At 47.4% G+C, this 21,225-nt stretch overlaps 1 protein-coding gene across 1 annotated transcript in view; it reads left to right on the top strand.

Moving 5' to 3' along the window:
• The window catches only part of LOC133350504 (testican-3-like), a 179,830-nt gene that overhangs the window by 108,748 nt on the left and 49,857 nt on the right, over nt 1-21,225 (top strand). The window contains exon 4 of the mRNA XM_061564851.1: nt 7,746-7,860. Within this exon, the coding sequence (XP_061420835.1) occupies nt 7,746-7,860 (115 nt within the window). The remainder of the gene's footprint in view (nt 1-7,745; nt 7,861-21,225) is intronic.

The following is a 21,225-nucleotide window of genomic DNA, read 5'->3' as shown; positions in this document are numbered from 1 at the left end:
ACAATGTGTAACTATCAGGACTGGGGAGGCAAAGGTGGCCAGCTGTGGTGTTAGCCTGCCACCACCCCCTTGTGTTCCATTCTGGTCTTCATAGGTGCTCACTAACAGAAATTGTCCTAACAGGCTTTACAAGGCTATATGGGGGGTTTTGTGTTTGTATTCAAGGAAAATAACAGAAATTGCAACATTTAATGTACCTCATGACCATGTCATAAAAAATGTAGATCTAACTCAAAGAGCAGACATACCTTTATGAGCCAATAAATATATTGATCGAAATATCATCATAGATCATAACACTACGTGCATTACAAAATAGACCATGGGAAATAGACCATACAAATGAAAATAGAGATGCAGTGTATTCAAACAATCGCGACTGTTTGTAACCATTCACATACAGTTGTGTATCCACGATGATAAAGGTTTTGTTGATCATCATCGCAACAATGCTCAAAGCGAAGAAGGCAGTGGTGACGATGGTGATTATCTATAAGGAAATAATGAAGATTATGATAATTATATTAATTATGGTTATAGAGCTTATGATAATATATGCATATTGAACTTATTTTGCACCATACGTAACCAACCGTGATAATTATCGGAGGTGCGGGCGAAGGACAACAAACGTGACACAAAAAGCAGTTCTAAAGAAATGGCTTTTCAATCTTGATTTAAAAGTGCATTGCTTCAGTGGCTTCCTAATATGTTGCGTTGTTGCTGATGATCATGGTGATGATCATAAAGAAGGTTATGTTGACCGGGATGATAATAATGATGAAGGTTATTTTGATGCCGATGATGATTACAGAGACAATGATATGGCAGTGCTTTATACTAATGTAACGGGTTCCGGAGACACTTGTAGAGGTAACTTCTTTATTACAATCCAACAGCACTCCAACAGTCCAACAGTCCTGATACTCTGTAACAACTCCCAGGTACACAGCCTCGGCACACAGCCTAGATACACTCTGGCTACGCTCTGGAACTCGCCCTCACAAGGTCGTAGAGTCGGGAGTTCCAGAGTCCCACCACTGGCTCTCACAGCGTCCCAGGGTCCTCAGATGGCTGGTCTTGGGTCTTGGATCTTGAGCTACAACTGGCCCTGATCGTCCAGGGAGCTCCCCTTTTATGCCTTGTCCCCAACGAGGGGTGGGGCCGTGTGCGCCCCCAGATATCCCACAGAGCACACACAGCCCCCCCCCCCCCCCCCCCCGTTGGTGGCGCCAAGCGGCTTAAGCGCCTGGGCCACCCGGGAACCCAGCGCCTGGCGCCAAGGGGCCCAAGCGCCTGGCCCGCCCAGGGTCCCAGAGCCTCCAGCAGCCCCTCTCTTCTTATGTCACTACATTACCCCCCTCTACGTAACCTCCAGCCGACCCGTCTGTCAAAAAAAATACAATTGTACAATAAATTATTTGTTAACCATCAGAATGAGTGTGTGACAAATCAAGAAAAAAATGAGAAGAAAGCGCCTCTCCCCCTCCTGTGGTCACCGATGCAGAACAACACTGTATAAACACATATATGCAGGATGAACGCACGCCCCGATCGCCCACTATACATGATGGCAAGGTGAGTGGCGTCGCGTTGGGACGAGAGTTCGTGGGCGGGGGTCATGAAAATCGTTTGAGTTTGGAGCGAGTCCGAGTGGCAGGTCCATCGGTCGCGACGGAGGCGGGAGGGGACCGACGACCCGCTGTTGCGCTTGTGTCCTGGGTCGCTGATCCCGCGGGCAAGCTTGTTCCCGCTGGGTCGGCCGTGGCGGGTTTCATTCCCAAGGCACCTGAGGGCGGGATAGCGGGACCTGTCCCGAGAGTTAGAAGCAGCATCATCGCGGTGCGGCTCGTCAGACATGTCGCGCTCTCGGCCCCGGAGAAGTGAGGGAGGTGTGTAGGGTTGAATGTAAGGTTTTAGACGTGACGGGTGCATGAACCAACGTCGCTTGCCATGCTGGATCCTGACACACTGCAGGCGGAGAATGTGAATAATAACAACCGGGCCTCTCCAAGGCTTAAGCAGTTTTGAGGAAGTAAGCAATGGTACCTGCGGGCAGTGGAGCCAGGCGCGGTCCCATTCTACCCAAACGTGGCGGGATGTGCGGAGATTCCGCAACCGCTCGTTGGCAAACTGACGGGCTTCTGAGTTATTTTGAGCAGCCTCCCGGGCATCCACGAGACGACGCACATTAGCACGGATGTGATCGGCAATCTTAGCCTTAGGTGCGGGCTGTTTAATGCGCAATTGTACGTCGATTGGGGGGCAAACCTCCCTACCATACATAAGATAGAATGGCGAGTACCCCGTGGCAGCATGGGGCCCCATTCTATAGGCGGCCAAGACACCAGGTATGTGGAGATCCCAATCAGTCTGTGACTCAGACACCTGGTGGCTTAGCATGGAGGTAAGTGTCCTATGTAATCGCTCGACCATACCGTCAGTCTGGGGGTGATATGGCGAGGTGCGAATTTTGTGTGTCCCTAGCAGGTTGCACACATCCCGCAACAGGGTGGAAGAGAAATTTTTCTCTTGGTCAGTCAGCAGGCGTTCGGGAGCACCCTTATCCAGGACGTAGCCCTGGAAAAAGGCCTCCATAATGGCTGCTGCAGACTGGTTGGGGAGTGGCCAAGCCATGGCCCATCAGGTAAAATATTCGACCCCAACCAAAAGGTACTTACTACCCCGAGGAGTAGCGGGAAACGGACCCAAAATATCCAATGCGACGATCTCATTGACCCGGGAAACCTTAATGGATTGGAGCGGCGGGCAGGACGGCCTAGCAGGTGGTTTCCGCCGTGCACATTCTGTGCAACCTTGCACAAGGTCAGCCACATCGCTTGCCATGCCCGGCCAGAAAAATTCCAATTGGATTTTAGCTAGTGTTTTCTGAACACCCAAGTGCAAGAGGCGACTGTGGGTTTCCCACACAAGTCGCCCCCGCAGGGAGGTGAGCACCACCAACGTGTGGGATTGGGACCCCCCATCCCAATGCATGAGGACGCCTTCCCGGATGACAGCTGATACGGGGCCCCCATGCCCCCTGTGACCCTCAGCATCCCTAGCGCCGCGTCTCAATTTGAGGAGGGAGACGTCTTCCATCTGAAGACGTCCCCAGTCGTCCAACCCGAGGTCCAGCAATGCGTCCTGCGGAACTTGCGTGGAGGGAGCCCCGTGGTCCCCGACCCCATCCCCGGCCGCGGCCGCAAGGGATGGGGGCGATACCCCGTCAAGCTGCCTACAACGCCCCGCACCCAAAAAACAAGCACAGCGCCCATTGGTCGGCAGTCGCGACAACCCATCGGCGTTCCCGTGTTGAATCCCCTTGCGGTAAATGACAGTGAACGCAAAGTCCTGGAGGCTCTCGAGCCAACGCGAGGGCTGTCCAGATGGTTGGTCCACTCGCAAGGCGTATTGTAGCGCCGCGTGGTCGGAGCGTACTGTGAAATGCCTGCCATACACGTATGGTCTGTACCGCTTTATGAAAAAAACGATAGCAAGCAATTCGCGGCGCATCACGCAGTAACGTTGCTCCGCGGGCGACAGCACCCTGCTGCCATAGGCGACGACGCGCTCCACTCCATTGACAATTTGCGACAGCACCCCTTTTATGCCTAGTCCCCAACGAGGGGTGGGGCCGTGTGCGCCCCCAGATATCCCACAGAGCACACACAGCCCCCCCCCGTTGGTGGCGCCACGCGTCTTAAGCGCCTGGGCCACCCGGGAACCCAACGCCTGGCGCCAAGAGGCTTAAGCGTCTGACCCGCCTGGGAACCCAGCGCCTGGCGCCAAGGGGCCCAAGCGCCTGGCCCGCCCAGGGTCCCAGAGCCCCCAGCAGCCCCTCCCTTCTTATGTCACTACACTAATGACGGTAACATGCATATTTCCTCGGAGCGAAAGACAGGAGTGATTTGGGCAAACATCCTGTAGTGATGTATATGCTTCCGTGTGCTCCTCGCCTGTCTGTGCAACACTGCACTTCAAGGGACCAGCTACTCCACACTCGGCTATACAGACACACACTCCCTGCACGCACGTATACACACACATACGTTCGCACTCACTCACATATGCATGCACGCACCCAATCACGTATGCACTCATGCACTCACTCACTTATGCACTCACGCACGTACTGTATGCACTCATTCGGCCATGCATGCACTCGCAGCTCAGGGTCAGTTGTTTATTAAATTCATGTTTTGATTTTGTTTCTTTGTACTTTTACATCATCGTCCTAATCACCATCATCAGCCATGGTCAATCCACTGCTGGATTAAGGCCTCCCCAAGCTGCTGCCACCACTCATGATCCTGCGATGCAACGATCTACTTAGCACCTTCTCAGCGAACACGTTACAACCCTTGGTTATACTTAAATGGAGATCAGTTTTAATTATTAGTTATATACTGTACCAGATATCCTACTTCCAAACACAGTCGCATCAGATTAAATTGGACGCTAAATAATCCGAGCGAACATTGTACAGAATCATTTCCATAAGTAACATCTTATCCTCATCTCCAATTTTGCAGCCAAAATAAAGGTGATGGGCTTTCTTAACCATAGTGGTTATACTGCACTTTTGTTATGTAAACGTCACTTCACCACAAACATAGCAGATGTGATCTGCTTTGTTCACACAAGTACGAGGCATATCTGCTCACTTTGGCTAAACAGAAATGTGTCCCTTTGCAAAATCAAACACTGACAAATAAGAGAGCACGACACTGTATGATTTCTAGAGCTGATATAGGGCTATTTGTTCAGCAGATGGATATAAGCTTAGTTATAATTGCATCATCCATGACGTCTAGGAATAACGTGATGCAATTCATATCATGTATGATGCAATACCAGGTTCAGATTGCATCATTCATTGTTTTGCTCAAAAGCAAGCATTGTCCAAAGCCAGTCATAGATTTTTTCATAGATCCAGTCAAAGATGTATTTTAGTCATTTCTGGTTTAAATTGAGAACCCTTCTCTTTATAAATCACTTATCCTCCACCATTCCCAAGTCAAGGGTCGTATATACTGACCCAGTAGCATATCTTGAAAACTAGAGTCAATCAACAATTTTAAGCATCATTTTCATTCTCAGTGACCCAGAATTAGTTAAGTTGGACTATATTTATTTCGGAGGCATTTTGGCTGTAGACCAGTGTAATTTATCGCTCATGCCTGAGCCAAAAACCGCCCTGTGTGGCAATGTCCTACGTTTAAACATTCTACTCATCGCTCGACTTATAGACAAACACATACGTTAAAAGCAATAAAATGCAGAACTTATCAAAATAATATGCTCATCACTTAAAAGCACAGATTAATGTTTGATGTATGTAATGCGGGGAGCGGTGTGGGGACAGTGGTTGTTCGGCACTGCACTATGAACCATGGCATTCCGAGTCCAATTCGTGGCCATGACAAACATCGGCAGCGATGATGTCCGAATCAGTCCTGGGCCCCTGTGAAGTATGGTCAACCAACCCCCGTGACTGCCACAGTGTGGAGGAGCCTTTCATCCAGTGGATACATTGACAAAGGGCCGTAGGGTATTATGATTGCATTGGTCCACTGGGAGTAATAGGATAGTTAAAACTCGGCTTGGGGTTGCGAACTGTAACGTTGCAGAACATTTTAGTTATTTTTTTACCGTTCCACCCATTCCTCCTCAAACTCCCAACTCCCCCCCACCACTGCCCTTCCCCTATAGAGAGCACAGAATGTGCATCTACCGCTGTGACTTCTGCAATGATAAGCCTACAAGTCGGCGACTGTCATCGCTGCCGATGTGTTGACGCTGGCCTGCGATGAGGCTGCAGTTGTGCAATTTTGGTGACATGGTTGAGGAAATTTACTTTCATAAAAGCTCGTGCCAAAATCACAGCGGTTGTCCCAATAGAGACGCTGATCACTCGCCCCCCTTCCACGAGGCTGGCAGTAGGTGGCAGTTCACTAATGAATTATTTTATTGAATTTTACCCCCCCCCCCCCCCATATACATGGTGGGTTTTCTCTAGGTTGCTCAGTTTCCTCTGACTTGAAACCAAACTCTTGTTAATGGACTTGGGGAATTTTCCCTTATAGAAAACAGTCTTGAGACTCATTGAGCTTTTCCAAATTAACAAATTGAGGCTTTTTCTCAGTAAATGAAGGGCATTATTATTTTATTTATTTTATTTGGAATATGGCATTTTCACCACTGGGTCAGACCACCAATGAAGATGAGCACCAGATATTGTTATTTAAGAAGGATCATATTTTTACTTTTAATTGACACTTTATATGTATGTATGTCTGACAAAAACATTAGCAAGCTGAAGCGTGGACGCATTTTTTTGACACGTGTCATGACGAGTACTGCAAGATCCGACCATGTCCGTCCGGTGCTCACCGAGCTGCATTGGCTTTTGGTTATTGAACGAATATATGAAAGGTCACGCTCATTACACACAAAGTGCTTGCCATTAATGAACCACAATACCTTGCTGATCTTGTGAAGGAGCAAAAACCATCACACAAGCTCCAGTCATCCTCGCAGCTACGAATGGCTAACCATCGAACAAAAACGGTCACTGCATCGTGTGCTTTCAAATGTGCGTCTACGGTCGTCTGGAACGCTCTTCCTTCCGATATGAGGAAGCCACTGGGGCTATGCACCTTTCAATCTAAATTGAAAACTAATTTCTTTAGAATTTCTTTTTATGTTCAGTTTCTTGTCCTTTCCCTACAACTCTGTTTAGCGCAGTTGGCTATGCATGGTGCGAAACAAATTCAACATTCATACATGTGCAGACCCTTTCCACCAGCAGTGACATGAGGAATCAATTGCAGGACTGCACCTTTACCTTTTAAAAATGCATTTATTATGGTGGTGGTAGTGGTGGTGCAGGGAGGAGATCTAGGGCATATCAAGTCCTCCTCAGGACCATCGCGCCTCCTGCGTTGTTTGCTGTTCTCTCTGTTGCCACGGGAGCGAAAACCGCACAAAGAAAAAGTCACCCGAGGTCTTGCGTGGCGTAAACGTCTATAATGAATCTACCCGCAATGCGACTCCGGGGAGCTCGTCTGTAATTGTGATCGCTCCCTTCGCGAGGGTAATGGAGACCAGGATGTCATTGCCACAGCCATTAGTATAATAGAAGACCGGGTCCTTCAAGCAACCTTTTAAGTCAATAAAAGCACAAATGTGTAAATGTATGAAAGAGAAGATTGGAAATGAGCATATCTGTGATGGGACCACTATGGATAGAGTGGCCATTCACATGTGCACTTGGAATAATAGCGAGTGGGCAAGAATTACAAAAGTAACATTTGAGCTGATATTGCTGGTTTAATTGTTTATTTTCGATATCGGTTGTGACAATGTTGAGCGAGTGCCTTGTGTTGGTTCACATAGAGGTTGTGTCACTAATCACTGCCACAGGGACTCCTTAGGCATCTCGAGTCTGCACACGTTGGGGTTTAAACACCAACATTCTCATTTAGTGAGGGAGATGTGCATGCCAGCAGGCTGGGCTTGAGTCTGGCGTTACTCGCATAGTACACAACACAGTGCCCTGGAGCTCACACGAACCTGTAAATCGCAGATATCATAAATCACTTTCTCAGTCTCATCCCACCTCTCCTGCCGGCTGCATTAACGAAGAGCTGCATCGCAAGGCCGACGGTGCACTGGTAAAACTAGGCGATTGCTTGAAACGAAAATCCCTTCCACCCGTCGTCTGTTCCTGACGCGCACAGGACTCGACCCTTCCAAGGACCCCTGCCGCAACGTCAAATGCAGCCGGCGCAAGGTGTGCGTTGCCCGCGACTACAGCTCCGCCAGCTGTGTCAGCCGCAAGCGCCTCGTGCACAGGTGAGCGACGAGGGGGGGTGAGGGGCCGGTTAACGCGTGCAGAGGAGGTGTGTGGGGGAGATGCAGCACCTCAATGACGACACCAGTGCACCGTGAAGGTGGGCGCCCATGCATGTGCAGTTTGGCTGGCGCCGGATGTGTGTTAAAGCTGTGAAAAAATACGTCTGCGACATACAGTAGATTATGAGTGTTCTTTCGGTAAAGTCACATAGGTAGAAAAATAAAATAAAACAAAAAATAACATATCATGCCGTTTCGATCGCAACACAAGTGGTGTTGCGATCGAAACGTGACTTTACCGGAAGAACCAAAGAGTATGGATTCCTGCAGTCCCGAAAGCTTCAAATCAAGATTATGAGTGTTATGAGCAACCAATTGGAGGATGCAAGCTGTCGCCCGAACAGATGTCGTGTTTCTTGCAAAGGTTGTGGAAGTTCAGTACTTTGGAGTTTTAACTTCGTAAGGAAATAATTGAAAATAGTTCACGAACTTGCATCGGGGACCATTCTAAGAATTGTTACAAGGGGCAGCTTTTTGGTTTTTACATAATGGCAGTGTTTTTTTACTCTGGCAAATGTTACCATTGATACTTTGTCGATGAAATAAGCAGCAAAGCTTCACCATTTTGCAAAGGAAGTTTATTTTGACATCATAAATTTCCAGGGAATTTTTGAAAATCGAACGCCCTTCGAATCGAGTAATTGGGCGCAGGATGGTGAGCGTGCTGACCACGAACCTGCCGGCAGACATTTGTTTCTGAGTGTGTGGATGGCACGGGGATAGTCAGTGCATCCCAAGAGACGTAAAACTACATTAGCCACATGCCCTCGCTGTCGTGCTCTCCTGATATCCGCAGATCATTCCGGTTCAAGCTGAGCCGCTTGGGCTGGTGTAGGCATTTGTCATGTTGCACTAAGACAAGGACTGCCCGGTAGGATGCCTATATTAGCTTGCAACAGAAAATAAAAATGTGTGCACTGACCCACGTTCACCCACACTGGGATGCAAGGACACCGTGCCAAGTTGGCACGTGGCAGGGGGTGGCGACCTCGCCCTGAAGCCACAGCTTGAGCTGGTTACAGTGATTACCCCAGGGGGGCACAGTGATTACCCCAGGGGGGCACATTAATCTGCAAATGCGGACCAACACTCTTACGCTAGTGATTGACGTACTGACGCGCCAGCTGACACACTGCCGCTCAGGCTGACAACCTGACAAACGTTCCGAGTGTGCTGATGACGACAATCTGTTCTGCCAAGGGAGTTGCAGAGGCATTTAGAATGCGCTAGAATGCATTGCTCTTTGACCACAGGTGATCTGTATTCCACGCCCGAGCCTACGATCTGCACAAGCCATGTTTATGTTTGCGCAAACACGCATGTGCGTGGAACAACAGCTGCCCAACGTATGCACATGCTCGTTGGCAAACACAAGCATGCTCATGTCCTCGAGTTTGCAAGCGCGGCAACATTTTCCTCCTCGGGGGCTTCAACATCTGTAAACTGCCCACGCCAACGTGGAACAAATCCCAGACCTGGTTCAACCTTTGAAAATGCAACCCGCTGTTTAACAAATACTTCCTCGTGCTCTGAGATCAATACTGCTGGGACAATGGGCCCTTGTAGTCCCTTTGTCTTTTGTGCTTGACAGCCCACACACAACACAAGAGTATATCACATAGCGAGGCGTGTATATAACGTATGTACATGCTCCCAGCTCCACGCAGTCAGTTGAATTGTGCCTTGTGAAATGGTTTGCGGTGCAGGGCCAGCCAATGTAGACATGGCGATATTGGTCATTTAAAGGGAATTGTTTAGTAAATTATGTTTGTCAAATGCGGGAGGGTACGTGGATCTTTTGTGCGTTTATCAAAGTAATTGCTCTGTAAATAAGAAATAGGGAGATGGGGGGTTATTTAAAGAATTGAATTACGCTGGTAATTGCTATTTACATGGTATGGACGAACGGCACTTTTGAACGCTATAAATAAAATTATTTTAAACTGTTGCTGTGTGCATAGCATAATGAATAGTCGACTTTGTGAGGTATGAGGTTTTCATTATCTGCATTAGTTAAGTGCTGTTATGTGTGTATTTCTTTTTTGCCTGTTTGTATATGTCCTTGTATTTTTAATTCACATTCTATAAGTAAATCATATTTCAGACAAGTTGGCATGAGGTCACTCATAAATGGGTCATGAACCACGAAATTGTGGAATATGACACAAAAACATGTGAGATGGCATGCTTTGTCTACTTTAATAATGATCATGATTTGTTTTTGATGGAGCACCCCAGTCCCAGCTGTCCCAGGGGGTACACGATGTCTGCACCTGACCTGAAATCAGGCAGTAGTGGGGCGATTATAGCTATGTGTAATCTCAATTGAGTAGTTTGCGGGTAATTTGTATAATTTAGAAAGTTTCATCCCCTAACGCCCGGCAAATAACGGCCTACTAAGTTTGAATAACGTCAGGGGATTTTGACGTGTATTGTGAAGCACACGTAGTATTTTCATGATTGATACACCTTCGGTAAGAACCAGTGTGCCACCAGGTGCAAACCGCGGACCTTTGCAATCAGCGGCTTGGGCCAAGTCACCACCAAATGAAACCCCCATTTTAAGTTATCTCTAGCCATTACGATTGTATCCATTCACAAGGGCCGTCAGCTGCCAGAGGTGGCGCAGGAGTGTGAGGATGCGAGGGTTGGCGGTGATCTAAAATCGTGAAATACGGAAGGTTGCAGCTCCTGTGTCCAGGTCAAAGGTTGTGTGTCCAGGTCAAAGGTTGTGTGTCCAGGTCAAAGGTTGAAAAAAGTAGGATTCTCCCAGAAAATACAGCCATGTCGATGCATAAGAAATATTTTCAGCCATTCTGCACTTTTAAATAATAATGATGATGATGGTGGTGGGGCCACTTAAAGGCTTGATTTTTCAATTACATAGCTGCAACGCCAGTGAATGCTACCGCTAAAGCGAAATGTAAAAACCTCTCTTTGCAAAAAGTTTAATGTAACACCGGTAAATACCATTGGAAACACAAAATATAAACTTGGTTTGCAAAATGTATACCGAAGCACAATGCAAACATTATTTTTGAGTTTTAGTCATGTGGAAAGATATATGGGAATGGCCCAAAACTTCTTGAGAACATTTATTAACATGCAGTCTTTTTTATAGCCCAGTACAGGTGCCAAACACACCACTGCAGGACTCCTGAAAACGAGTCTTCACACTCGCAGTGAGGCCTTGTCTGGATAAATAGAGGATACTGATATTAATACTGTAATCATTACTAATTATATAAATATTAGGTGAATGGTTTCATTTTAATTTCTGAGGATTAGTGTATTCAATGAAATTACAATCAATGTAAATTGTAGTTTTCTTACATGTTCAATAATTATTTCCACCATCTCAACCATCCCAAGCACCCCGCACCCCACCTAGGATCTCCCGACTCTCTAGCTGGCTTAGTGGGCAAATTCTGTACCTGGTTTGAAGCGTTCGTGACTGCAGGAATTATTTCGGTAAAGTCACGTAGAAAGAAAATAAATTAAATAATACGACGTTTCAATTGCAACACAAGCAATCGTCATCAGATAGAAAACAAACCTAGTGAACTTAGAAATACAATGCAATCCAACACAGAGAGTCGGCTAACACAACAGTCAACACCTTACCTGGTTGATTACGTTCTTCCAAAGATTGCAAAATTTGAGAGAGAGACAAAACAAAGACATGGGGACACACAGACAGACACACAAGCAGAGAGCGACACACAACATGTTACTTTACCGAAAGAACCAACGAGTAAATTCTGTACCACTTGCCAGTTGTTTCAGTCTCACCCTGGTCCACTCGACTCGTGCATTCAATGTCGTGTGAGTTTTATCCGCCGGAGCATGTGGTACAGAATCAAAGCGTGGCCTGGGTGAGAGAAGCCTCTGCCTTTTGAGAGCTATTGGAGGCCTGGTGGTGCGTTGAGAATCAGACTGTTCCGTGCTTTCTGGTGAGCTCTCGCTACAATGCCTATGTAAGCGTTTTGTTAATCAATATGAAAGGGCCGATATTGATTTGTTCAGCTTTTCTCTTTCCTTTGCTGCAAGATGAAGCCTTGACCCTCATCAATCTTTGGACGGAATTTACGTCGATGTTACCACAGCTTTGATTGCGTTTCGATAGCATCATCATTACAATATTTTTTTTGTGTCAACTCGTTTTCGATTATTACTGTTATCCTTTGATTCGAGAACAACAATTGCAACCATATAAGGGAAACATAACTATGGATAAATTGGCAAAAATGTATTACTATTGGGTTATGCAGTGTTATTAATATTTCTACTTTGCGATGTGGTTGATATTGAAGTGTCAGCAGCACCTGCGATTAATACACCACAGACATTTATGGAAACACCGGATAAATTGCTTGGAGAGAGAGAGTGAGATAGAGTGAGAGAGATGCTCTCTTGCTTTGATGTTTCCCTTTTGTGCGCGTTCTCGCACCGCCCTGCGTCACCGACTTGTGGCATGCGATGTTCAAGAGTACGTTTGTCCTGGACATTAGTTTCAGGATTAATTTTCCACCATCAAAAAAAGTTCAGGGAATCAAACCAACTCTGTTTTTCTACATTTCCAGTGCAGTCTACCGTGTGAATGTACGTTCATGTACCCGCTGCATGATTACTGCACAGGGAGGTGACTTCAAAATAATATTCTTCTCGCGGTCGGCATGACTTTTTCTAAGCATTATTATTAAATAATTTTTTGGGCTACCATCTTATGCACATCGTGAGTTTTTTCTGTACAAATGTGGCACAATCATCATCATGACCCGTGCTCTATACATTGCTGGATGAAGATCTCATATTGCCGTGGTCATCTCTCAAGGTCGCACGATATGATAATTCATCTCGCTCATGAACAAGGGCTCATTTAATCCCTGTATCTCCATGGTGAATGTCCTCTTGGAGATGTTCCCTCCTTAGCTGCAACTGCTCTTAGTCTCAACTACTGGCTATTATTTGTTCTTATTGAAGGCTTTGGAGGGTAAAAACGATTAAATCAATAGGTTTGAGTGGTTTGTAATATTGAACTGAATAAAATAAAGTAAAAGACATGATAATAATGTTTTGCTCTTTGTCAATCCACTGCTGTATATAGGACTTTCTACAAAGTGTCAGTCATGGCAATTGACCATACTTTACCATGCTGGTCTGTAAGTGTTCATTTTAGGACCAGTTCAGATATCATCTGCCACTGATGTTAGCCATAGCTGGGAATCTCAATCAGGTATCGGGTTCATAGTGTAGTGCACAAGCCACTGCACCACTACTCCTAACATATACTGTGTGCTCTTTATGTAAAAATAGGTGAGAGTCCATTCAGATGAAAAGTCTTTTCTTCAAAGGAGACTTGGGCAAAAACAAATAGAGGATAAAAGACAAAGATAGCAATACAAAAAGATAGCATCAAAGCAATTTAGTACAAAGCCACAGCTGTGCATCAGTCGATACATATGTATTGGGTTCCACGGAGGCACACACTTGAACTTGGAAGCAACACGTTTATTCTCACACCTGAGCAGGATAATTACATCACGTACAACAGGTTAACTGGACCACAACAAGTGACTAGACCACAACAGGATAACTACATAACCGGGTTGGTCAGTAACACGCTACCTGACCCACGATGCCGAGCATAAAGACCGAAGACCAAAGACCGAGGACCAAGGATTGAAGAGACGTAGCACTGACGGGTTCCATTCCAACAGACAGCCCGGACCGGCTCTTGGGACCTCCCTTTTATGCCCCTGAGCATCGCCTGGCTCTGCCCTTGGCCACGCCCCCTTTTAGATCCTACCAGAAGGTTCTGGGCCATACATCACATGTCCCTCTCGCCACCTTTTGGCCCCCCTCGCTACCTTTGTTCTGGTCACGTGCCCTCTCAGGTTCACCTAGACGGTCACGTCCTCAACTGCCCTCTCTCTGACAGTCACCAGAACCATGCCCCCTAGGGGCCCCTTCAATCGAAACACTCCCCCCCCCCCTCCTTTTTAAAAAAAAACCAGCCGTCCCGGCTGATACACAGCAATGCAACTTGGTGGAAAGGGAGAGAAACTCCCACAACCAAGGAAAATCAAAAACTTTAAACCACAAACACCAAAAAATCTACAGTTATCCAAAACCCGAGCCACGATACTCCCCGCGCATCCACAACCCAACACCTGCTCCCTCCGAGCACGTCGGCGCGCGTGCAACCACACAGCACAACCATGACGCCACTTGCGCACCGACAACACAACAGTCGTGACTCTCAGCATGCTGCACAGGCAAAAAAAAACCCCATCAGGGACAGCACATCCACGATGCCCACGCGGCCCATAGCCGCATACCGCAGCCACCAACTCCACTTTTCCGGCAAGTAAGTCCCTGCGCTTCAGCATATCCTGTTCAAGCCACCACCTTGGGCAATTTCTGCATGCTTCCGTGAGCCTGAATCCACCGGGCCACCTTCAAGGACATCAATTCGTCATCCACTTTGATGATGGTCGGGACGACCCTCAACTTTCGTGCCAACAACAGCAGCCTTTCCACTGCTAGGGAGTCGAGTGCCGTCTGGTCTATGTGGGGATACGCTTCTTGCCCCAACGCCAGCAGAGCCCTATAAAAAGCGAGAGGCGTCTCGGCCTTCCCCCGCTTCCATCGTAAACATTTCCTGAGGGGCATCGTAGGGCAGGTCGAAAACTGCCACCATTTGGGCACATGCCCACTGGAAATTTTACCAATCACCTGCCAGGATGGCCTGGAATGCCGTCAACGCATTGTCTTTGAGGGCCATCGGTAGAGCTTGCAGGGCCTCCTGTTCCGTCCATCCGATGGACAACCAAGCTCCTGTGAAGTGATGATGGAGCGCCGTCCAATTGCCTTCCGCCATCACGAGCTCCCGAATGCGAGGCAGCCGTCGTGGTCGGCACGCGGCCTCTTGCCTTACCGCATTAACGTCGTCCCATGTCCCACTCCAAATTGTGCCTGCCGGCCATGCCATACCCTCTGCGGGCAAAATGGCGCCCGGCAACCTCGTGGTCTTCGCCGCGGGAATCACCACTGCAGGCGGCAGCTCCGACGAGCCCCGTGGCCCACTTGCCGTCCCCTGAACGGCAGGCAGCCGATATGGAGAGCTGCACATCCAGCTGGCCGATGGTCAGGAGGAGCAGGTTGAGGCGGCCAACCACCTCGCGCCACCCATCCACGGCTCGCGACTCCGGAGGAGCGGTGCCCCTCTCCAGCTGATCCACAGTGGTCGCTCTCGTGCCCACAATACTTGTGGTCAGAATGCTACTAAAAAAGTACTCTGATATTATATGCATTGTCTTTGAAACTGAATGATCCACACCCGAGACATCTTTCTTTTGAGTCTCGTCTCAAAATGGTGTTAGACCATGCCTATGCAGGTCACCATACATCAATGAGGATTATCTTATCAGAGTACTTTTTTGTTTGCATTCTGACCACAAGTATTGTGGTTAATGCAGACATGATTCCTTGTAAAAGGTTCCAGTTTGGTGTTTTAACATCTTAACACCTGTTTTGTTGCCAGAAAAAAGGGGAAAACCTATTCTCAGAATAAACTCCCTTCATCATTCTGCTCTTCGATTTGCCCTGGATGTACCATGCAGGGGGCCCACCTTTGTGACCTCGGCTTAAAATCTAATCTCACATCACTTGTTCATCCATAATATCCTCATAATATAGGGGTTTTTTTTCATCAAGCGACAGCCAGATTTGTGGAAAAATCCTCCTGTTTCGTTCCTTAAATAGAGGGATAGATAAGATGACGTCCTTTGTGAGCCCATTATGTACGAAGAGTGCGGGGCATTAATTAATGCATATGAATTACAATGGCTATTAATTGCCTGTTGGGTTATTCATATAGTAATCAACAAACATTATGCATGCACATTGTTCTTGTACTTCCTGTTTTTTGCTTGCAATAAAATAGCAGTACCTGTTATTGTCTGCTTACAGATAATCCTCATTGATGTATGGTGACCTGCATAGGCATGAATTTAAAAATGTATGAAGCTAGTTGTAATTACTGGTGAAACGTCACTCAAAATATAAATGTTGTTGATTTGCTCTCCAACACACCGGTGTGCTGTACTAGTAACGAATTGGCATGTTCTGTTTACGTGGCAAACCTTACTAATTGGCTGTGTCGGGTGGTGGCGGGTTTAACGACACATTTATATTTACGCGATCTAACCCAAAGAAAACTGTATTATTGATGAACGTGCTTGAGTTCTTCTGTTATATCTTGACTTAAAGCTATCGTGACTGCAGGAATTCATATTCTTTGGGTCTTTCGGTAAAGTCACGTAGATAGGTTCAAAGAAAATAACAAAATAACAAAAAAAACTCCGACGTTTCAATCGCAACACAAGCGGTCGTCATCAGGAAATGGTGACGAGCGCTTGTGTTGCGATCGAAACGTCGTAGTTTTTTGTTATTTTATTATTTTCTTTAAACCTATTTACGGGATTTTACAGAAAGACCCAAAGAATATTCTTCTGTTATTTAAAAATGCAACGTTACCCCTTGACATTTGCAAATTATTTTTTATTCAGATAAGCTGCATTATTTTGACTCCTCACGATTAAAGTCCATTGCTTGAGGCTGAGAGTTTTAAAATGGAGGAGCTTGTAAACGCTTTAAAACGGGTTTATTTTATGCAAAGGAGGGACCTATAAAGAGAGATACTATTTGCAAAAGCATTCCCTGCTTCTGCCAAGTGACAGCTGAAGGCATGAATAATGTTATCTTTCGCCCGCAATATTCACGACATTTATTGAGAGGCTAACTCAGAGTGAAATTTGCTAAAAGATTATTTTGAATGATTTGCATTGCCGACCAAAACTTTTCTGATCATATTCTCAGTCTTCAATTGCCATATCGATGGACAAGTACGTACACAATCACACGTGACTACCCGTGCGTCTGTCTCTCCACAAACATAATACAAACCTTAGTCCATCAGTTAATTGGCTTTCGAGACAAATATTTCCAGACAGCATTTGTCTAAGTAGCCTACTGTTGGACCTGTTACCACTTTCTGACCCTCATCGGCAGTCAGAGTCGTGGACTTATGCCATCAGGTTTTGCCAAAATTTTGGTCAAGAACAATCATAAATGTACCAAATATCCTCAACTTATTTTTTATACGGTACACGTTTTTGGTTATCGCATTCTATAAAATCATAAGCATCAAACGATATAGCTACACTTTAATATCAGGCGGCTGCCTGGATTTGATCCCAGGATCTCAGTGGTGACAGCTCAGCGCTCTGCACCTGTGAGCCGATCCTTCCCCTGATTTAAAGCCAAAACGCTCTTACACGCCCTTTACGAATGGTTGTGCTCCTGCATGCTCCATTGAAAGGTGGCATGAGCGGCAGAAATAATAAAAATAAAGAGTGCTCTGGCGTTGAGGTGGGGAAAGGCGGCAGGAACCAGGTGTTTTAAGTGGAGACAGCGAAGGAAGGAAACATGATAAGCTGCTCCTCTCCGGAAGAATGTTTCGGGGCTTGCGGTGGCATGGCCAGGTGGAGCACAGGCAGCTGGAGCGAAAGCGATACTTTAAGAAGGTCAGCTTTTACAGACACTATGGAGGGCCGGCGGGGGGAGGCTCGTTCCTGAGTGAGGTCAATCGCACACCAGTCGCTGTTGTGTAAACAAATAGGACGCCTGCCCACATTTGCCTGTGTTTAGTTTTTCTCTTTCCTTCCTAAAAGAGCGGTGCATTTTCTTCAACTGTTCCCCCCAACCCCCGTTTCGTTTTTTTTATCACTCAATCCATCCTCTATCGGAACTCTTTATCCAGTGAATACCAGGAAGCCACTGATGCAAGGAACAATGTGGTGCTTCATTGGCATGAAGCAGGTGTGTGGCGTGCGATGGTGGCTCATTCTGAGTGAGGGAGATGGATGAGCAATTAAAACTAAATCAAGAATTAAACACTTTTCAAAAGCAGCAAACAATTACCGTGTCGTTCCAGGCACATTACACGATGATAGTTAGGGGGGGATATAAAATGAATCCCAGATGTCCTTTAAAGAGATACCTTTCATCTCAAGGGGCTCTCAACTAGTTGTTCACAACGACGCCAGAACATAGGAGGTATGCGTAAGTGCGAGGAGTGGTGATGTGGCAGCGGTCTGCGCACTGCGCCATGAACCCACCAATCTGAATTCAACTCCTGGCTGTGGCGAACATCAGTGTAAAGTTAAATCTGAATTGGTTCTGGAAGCCCAACCCCCTATGCCCCCCTAGCCCTTCACTAACACACAGCAACTGACTTAAGTTGACCAATTTCCAAATAATTGCTACGACGTTGTACCACAAGAGGGAATGTGAGGTGAAAGATAATAAATAAAAAAGAAGGAAAAAAATAAAAGTGGCACTCAGGCAACAAAGCCACAATCACAAATATCCCACCGACGAGATTCTTGTCTTCATTGACGATGTCTTGATGGTGGAGCACAGGAACTGCATTGTAGCGGTGGCATGAATGCTGAATATTCAGCACGCGAGAGCTGAGTTTGACCTACGGCAGTGAAAACGTCCGACCACAAACATTGCGACGCAATGTTTATTTCCTGATTGCATTTTTTGTCGAAGCAGCTCGGCGACATGCATGTGCGCACACTGTCGCGTTGGACGAAAACGCTGAGGGCATGTGACTGGACGAAACAATCTGGCTCCCACGAAACGTGACAACAAACCGCCCATGTCACTTCTCCACGAGGTGTATGTTGTGTGCAAAACAATCCTCTACCGTATCAGAGTCAGAGGAGTAAAACAAACACAGCCAAGGGATGGAACGCGTCAGAGCGGAGGATTGCGGCATCGTGGGATTGCAAGAGTTGGTGACGTTTTGGGGGAAGCCTTCATCCAGCAGTGGATTGATCATGGCTGATGAGTAATTAAAACTAAACTTAAACAATATTTAAACACAAATAAGACCTGCACTTGTCAGGTATTTGAAAAATACAGAATATTACAAACATAACTTCGTGGACTGCGCCCTTGCTTCTTTTCCCCAGAATGTTAAGTTAGTATAAGCTCCTATTGATCATCGTAATATTGTATATTACGATTGTAACAATCATGGCATGACCGGATAAAGCTGGTGACATCCGCTGTCATGCCTGGCCAAAAGAAATCTAGCTGCATCGCGGCCAATGTTTTCTGCACGCCAAGGTGCATCAGCTTGTCGGCGTGCAGCGCGCGGATCAGATCGTGGCGAAGGGACGTCGGCACAACCAGGCATTGAACGGTCTGACAACCCATCCGTACACATTAGTAATCCCGCCTGGCCCTGAAACAACTGCCACTTCCATCCTGCCAAATGAGATCTCGGTTTCCCGACCAATTCCCGCAGTGCAGCCAAAGAGACATAAGCCTTCTGCTCGCGTAGCCACACCAAGTGCGGAAAATGCAGCGTACCGTCGGCCCCAACGGGTATATACTGGCCTTCATCCTTTGACATCGCCCCCATGACTGGACAGGGCAGGGTAGGCAGCGCCGCACAGCGGTGCGTACCCGTCAGACAGGCGCAGGGAGGGGTCGAGGGCAACCTAGAGAGAGCGTCCGCATTGCCATGGCGAGTACCCTTGCGTTACGTGATCTCGAAGGAAAACTCCTGCAGCAATTCCAACCACCGAGCCAATTGACCGGATGGTTGTTCCAATTTCAATGAATACTGCAAGGCAGCATGGTCAGTGCGCACGAGGAATTTCCTTCCTTACAGGTACGGCCGGTACTGGCGAACAAAATGGACGATTGCCAGCAATTCCCGTCGCGTCACACAATAGCGCGTCTCGGCAGGAGATAGAACCCTGCTGCCGTATGCCACCACTCGCTCGACCCCGTCTTTCCGTTGCGACAAAACTGCCCCTATGCTGATGTCGCTAGCATCCATGTCAAGGATGAACGACTGGGAAAAGTCTGGGTAGTTGAGTGTCGGAGCGGTGGCCAGGCGATCCCGGAGAGACTGAAAAGCGCGCTCCTCTTCTGGGCCCCATTTAAATCTCTGATTCTTCCCTGTCAGAACATGCAGCGGCTTAGCCAGCATCGCGAAGTTTTTAACAAATCGGCGATAGTAGGATGCGAACCCTATAAACTGCCGTACGTCGCCCACAGAAGTGGGCGTGGGCCACTCCCGGACACAAGACGTTTTCTGAGGGTCCGTGGACACACCGTCAGAGCTGACGATGTGTCCAAGGTAACGGACAGATCGTTGCAAAAGGTGGCACTTCTTTGGTTTAAATTTGAGGTCAGCCGACCGCATCCTCTGAAAGACAGTCTCCAGCCGTTGGAGGTGTTCTTTGAAGGTGCGACTGAATACAATGATATCGTCCAAATATATGAGGCACGTTTCCCACTGCAGCCCCGTTAGCACCAGTTCCATCAGACGTTGGAACGTCGCCGGTGCTGCATTCAAGCCCATGGGTAGGCGGTTAGACTCAGAGGCCCTGCGGCGTGCGGAACGCCGTCTTCAGTCTGGACGCGTCATCGAGGGGAAGGTGCCAAAACCCAGATGACAGGTCGAGGGTTGAAAAAAATTTGCCCCCGACAAAGCGTCCAATGAGTCGTCCATCTGTGGCAAGGGTGTATGCGTCAGCCACGGATATCTTATTCAATCGGCGGAAATCTACACAAAATCTCATTCCGCCATCCTTCTTTTAACCAACACCACCGGCGCGCTCCAAGGATTGTTGGACGGCTAAATTATATCGGCCGCCAACATGTCGTCCACCGCGCCACGCACGTGTTCCCTTTCTGCAGGGCTCATGCGATGCGGGTGCATACAAATCGGTCCCGCCGCACCGGTGTCGATATGGTGCGACAAGAGCGAGGTATGGCCCAAATCCAAATCGTTTTTACTCAAAACGTCAGCGTATTTCGACAATAGTGAATGCAAGGTGCTCCGCTGCGTGGCTGACAGGGACGTATTTTCACGGCACAATTCGGCGATCCATCGATCTTCCAAACAATCGGATTGTGGCACGACAGTGGCAATTTTTGTGGGTTGGTCGCCCTCAAAACTGGTGAAATCGGTAATGGCATGAGCCAATACCGAGCCAGTTAGAACGACCACCCGGTCTGAGCCCCCATTTAACACCTGTATGAACGGGGCCTGTCCAGGCTGAACGATAGTTTGAGCCGCCACAAGGGAAAACGATTTAGCCACAGAGTTTGACGGGGACAACAACACACCCGTCGCATCGTCCGTGGCTTCCAACCGCTTCCGGTAACGCAGCGGGATAAGCATTTGTGTGCCCGATGGTATTTCTACCG

The sequence above is a fragment of the Lethenteron reissneri genome, chromosome 34 (assembly GCF_015708825.2).
Source record: "Lethenteron reissneri isolate LAM-NWPU_2019-01 chromosome 34, ASM1570882v1, whole genome shotgun sequence".
NCBI lineage: Eukaryota > Metazoa > Chordata > Hyperoartia > Petromyzontiformes > Petromyzontidae > Lethenteron > Lethenteron reissneri.
This window is presented reverse-complemented; position numbering and strand designations above follow the sequence as displayed.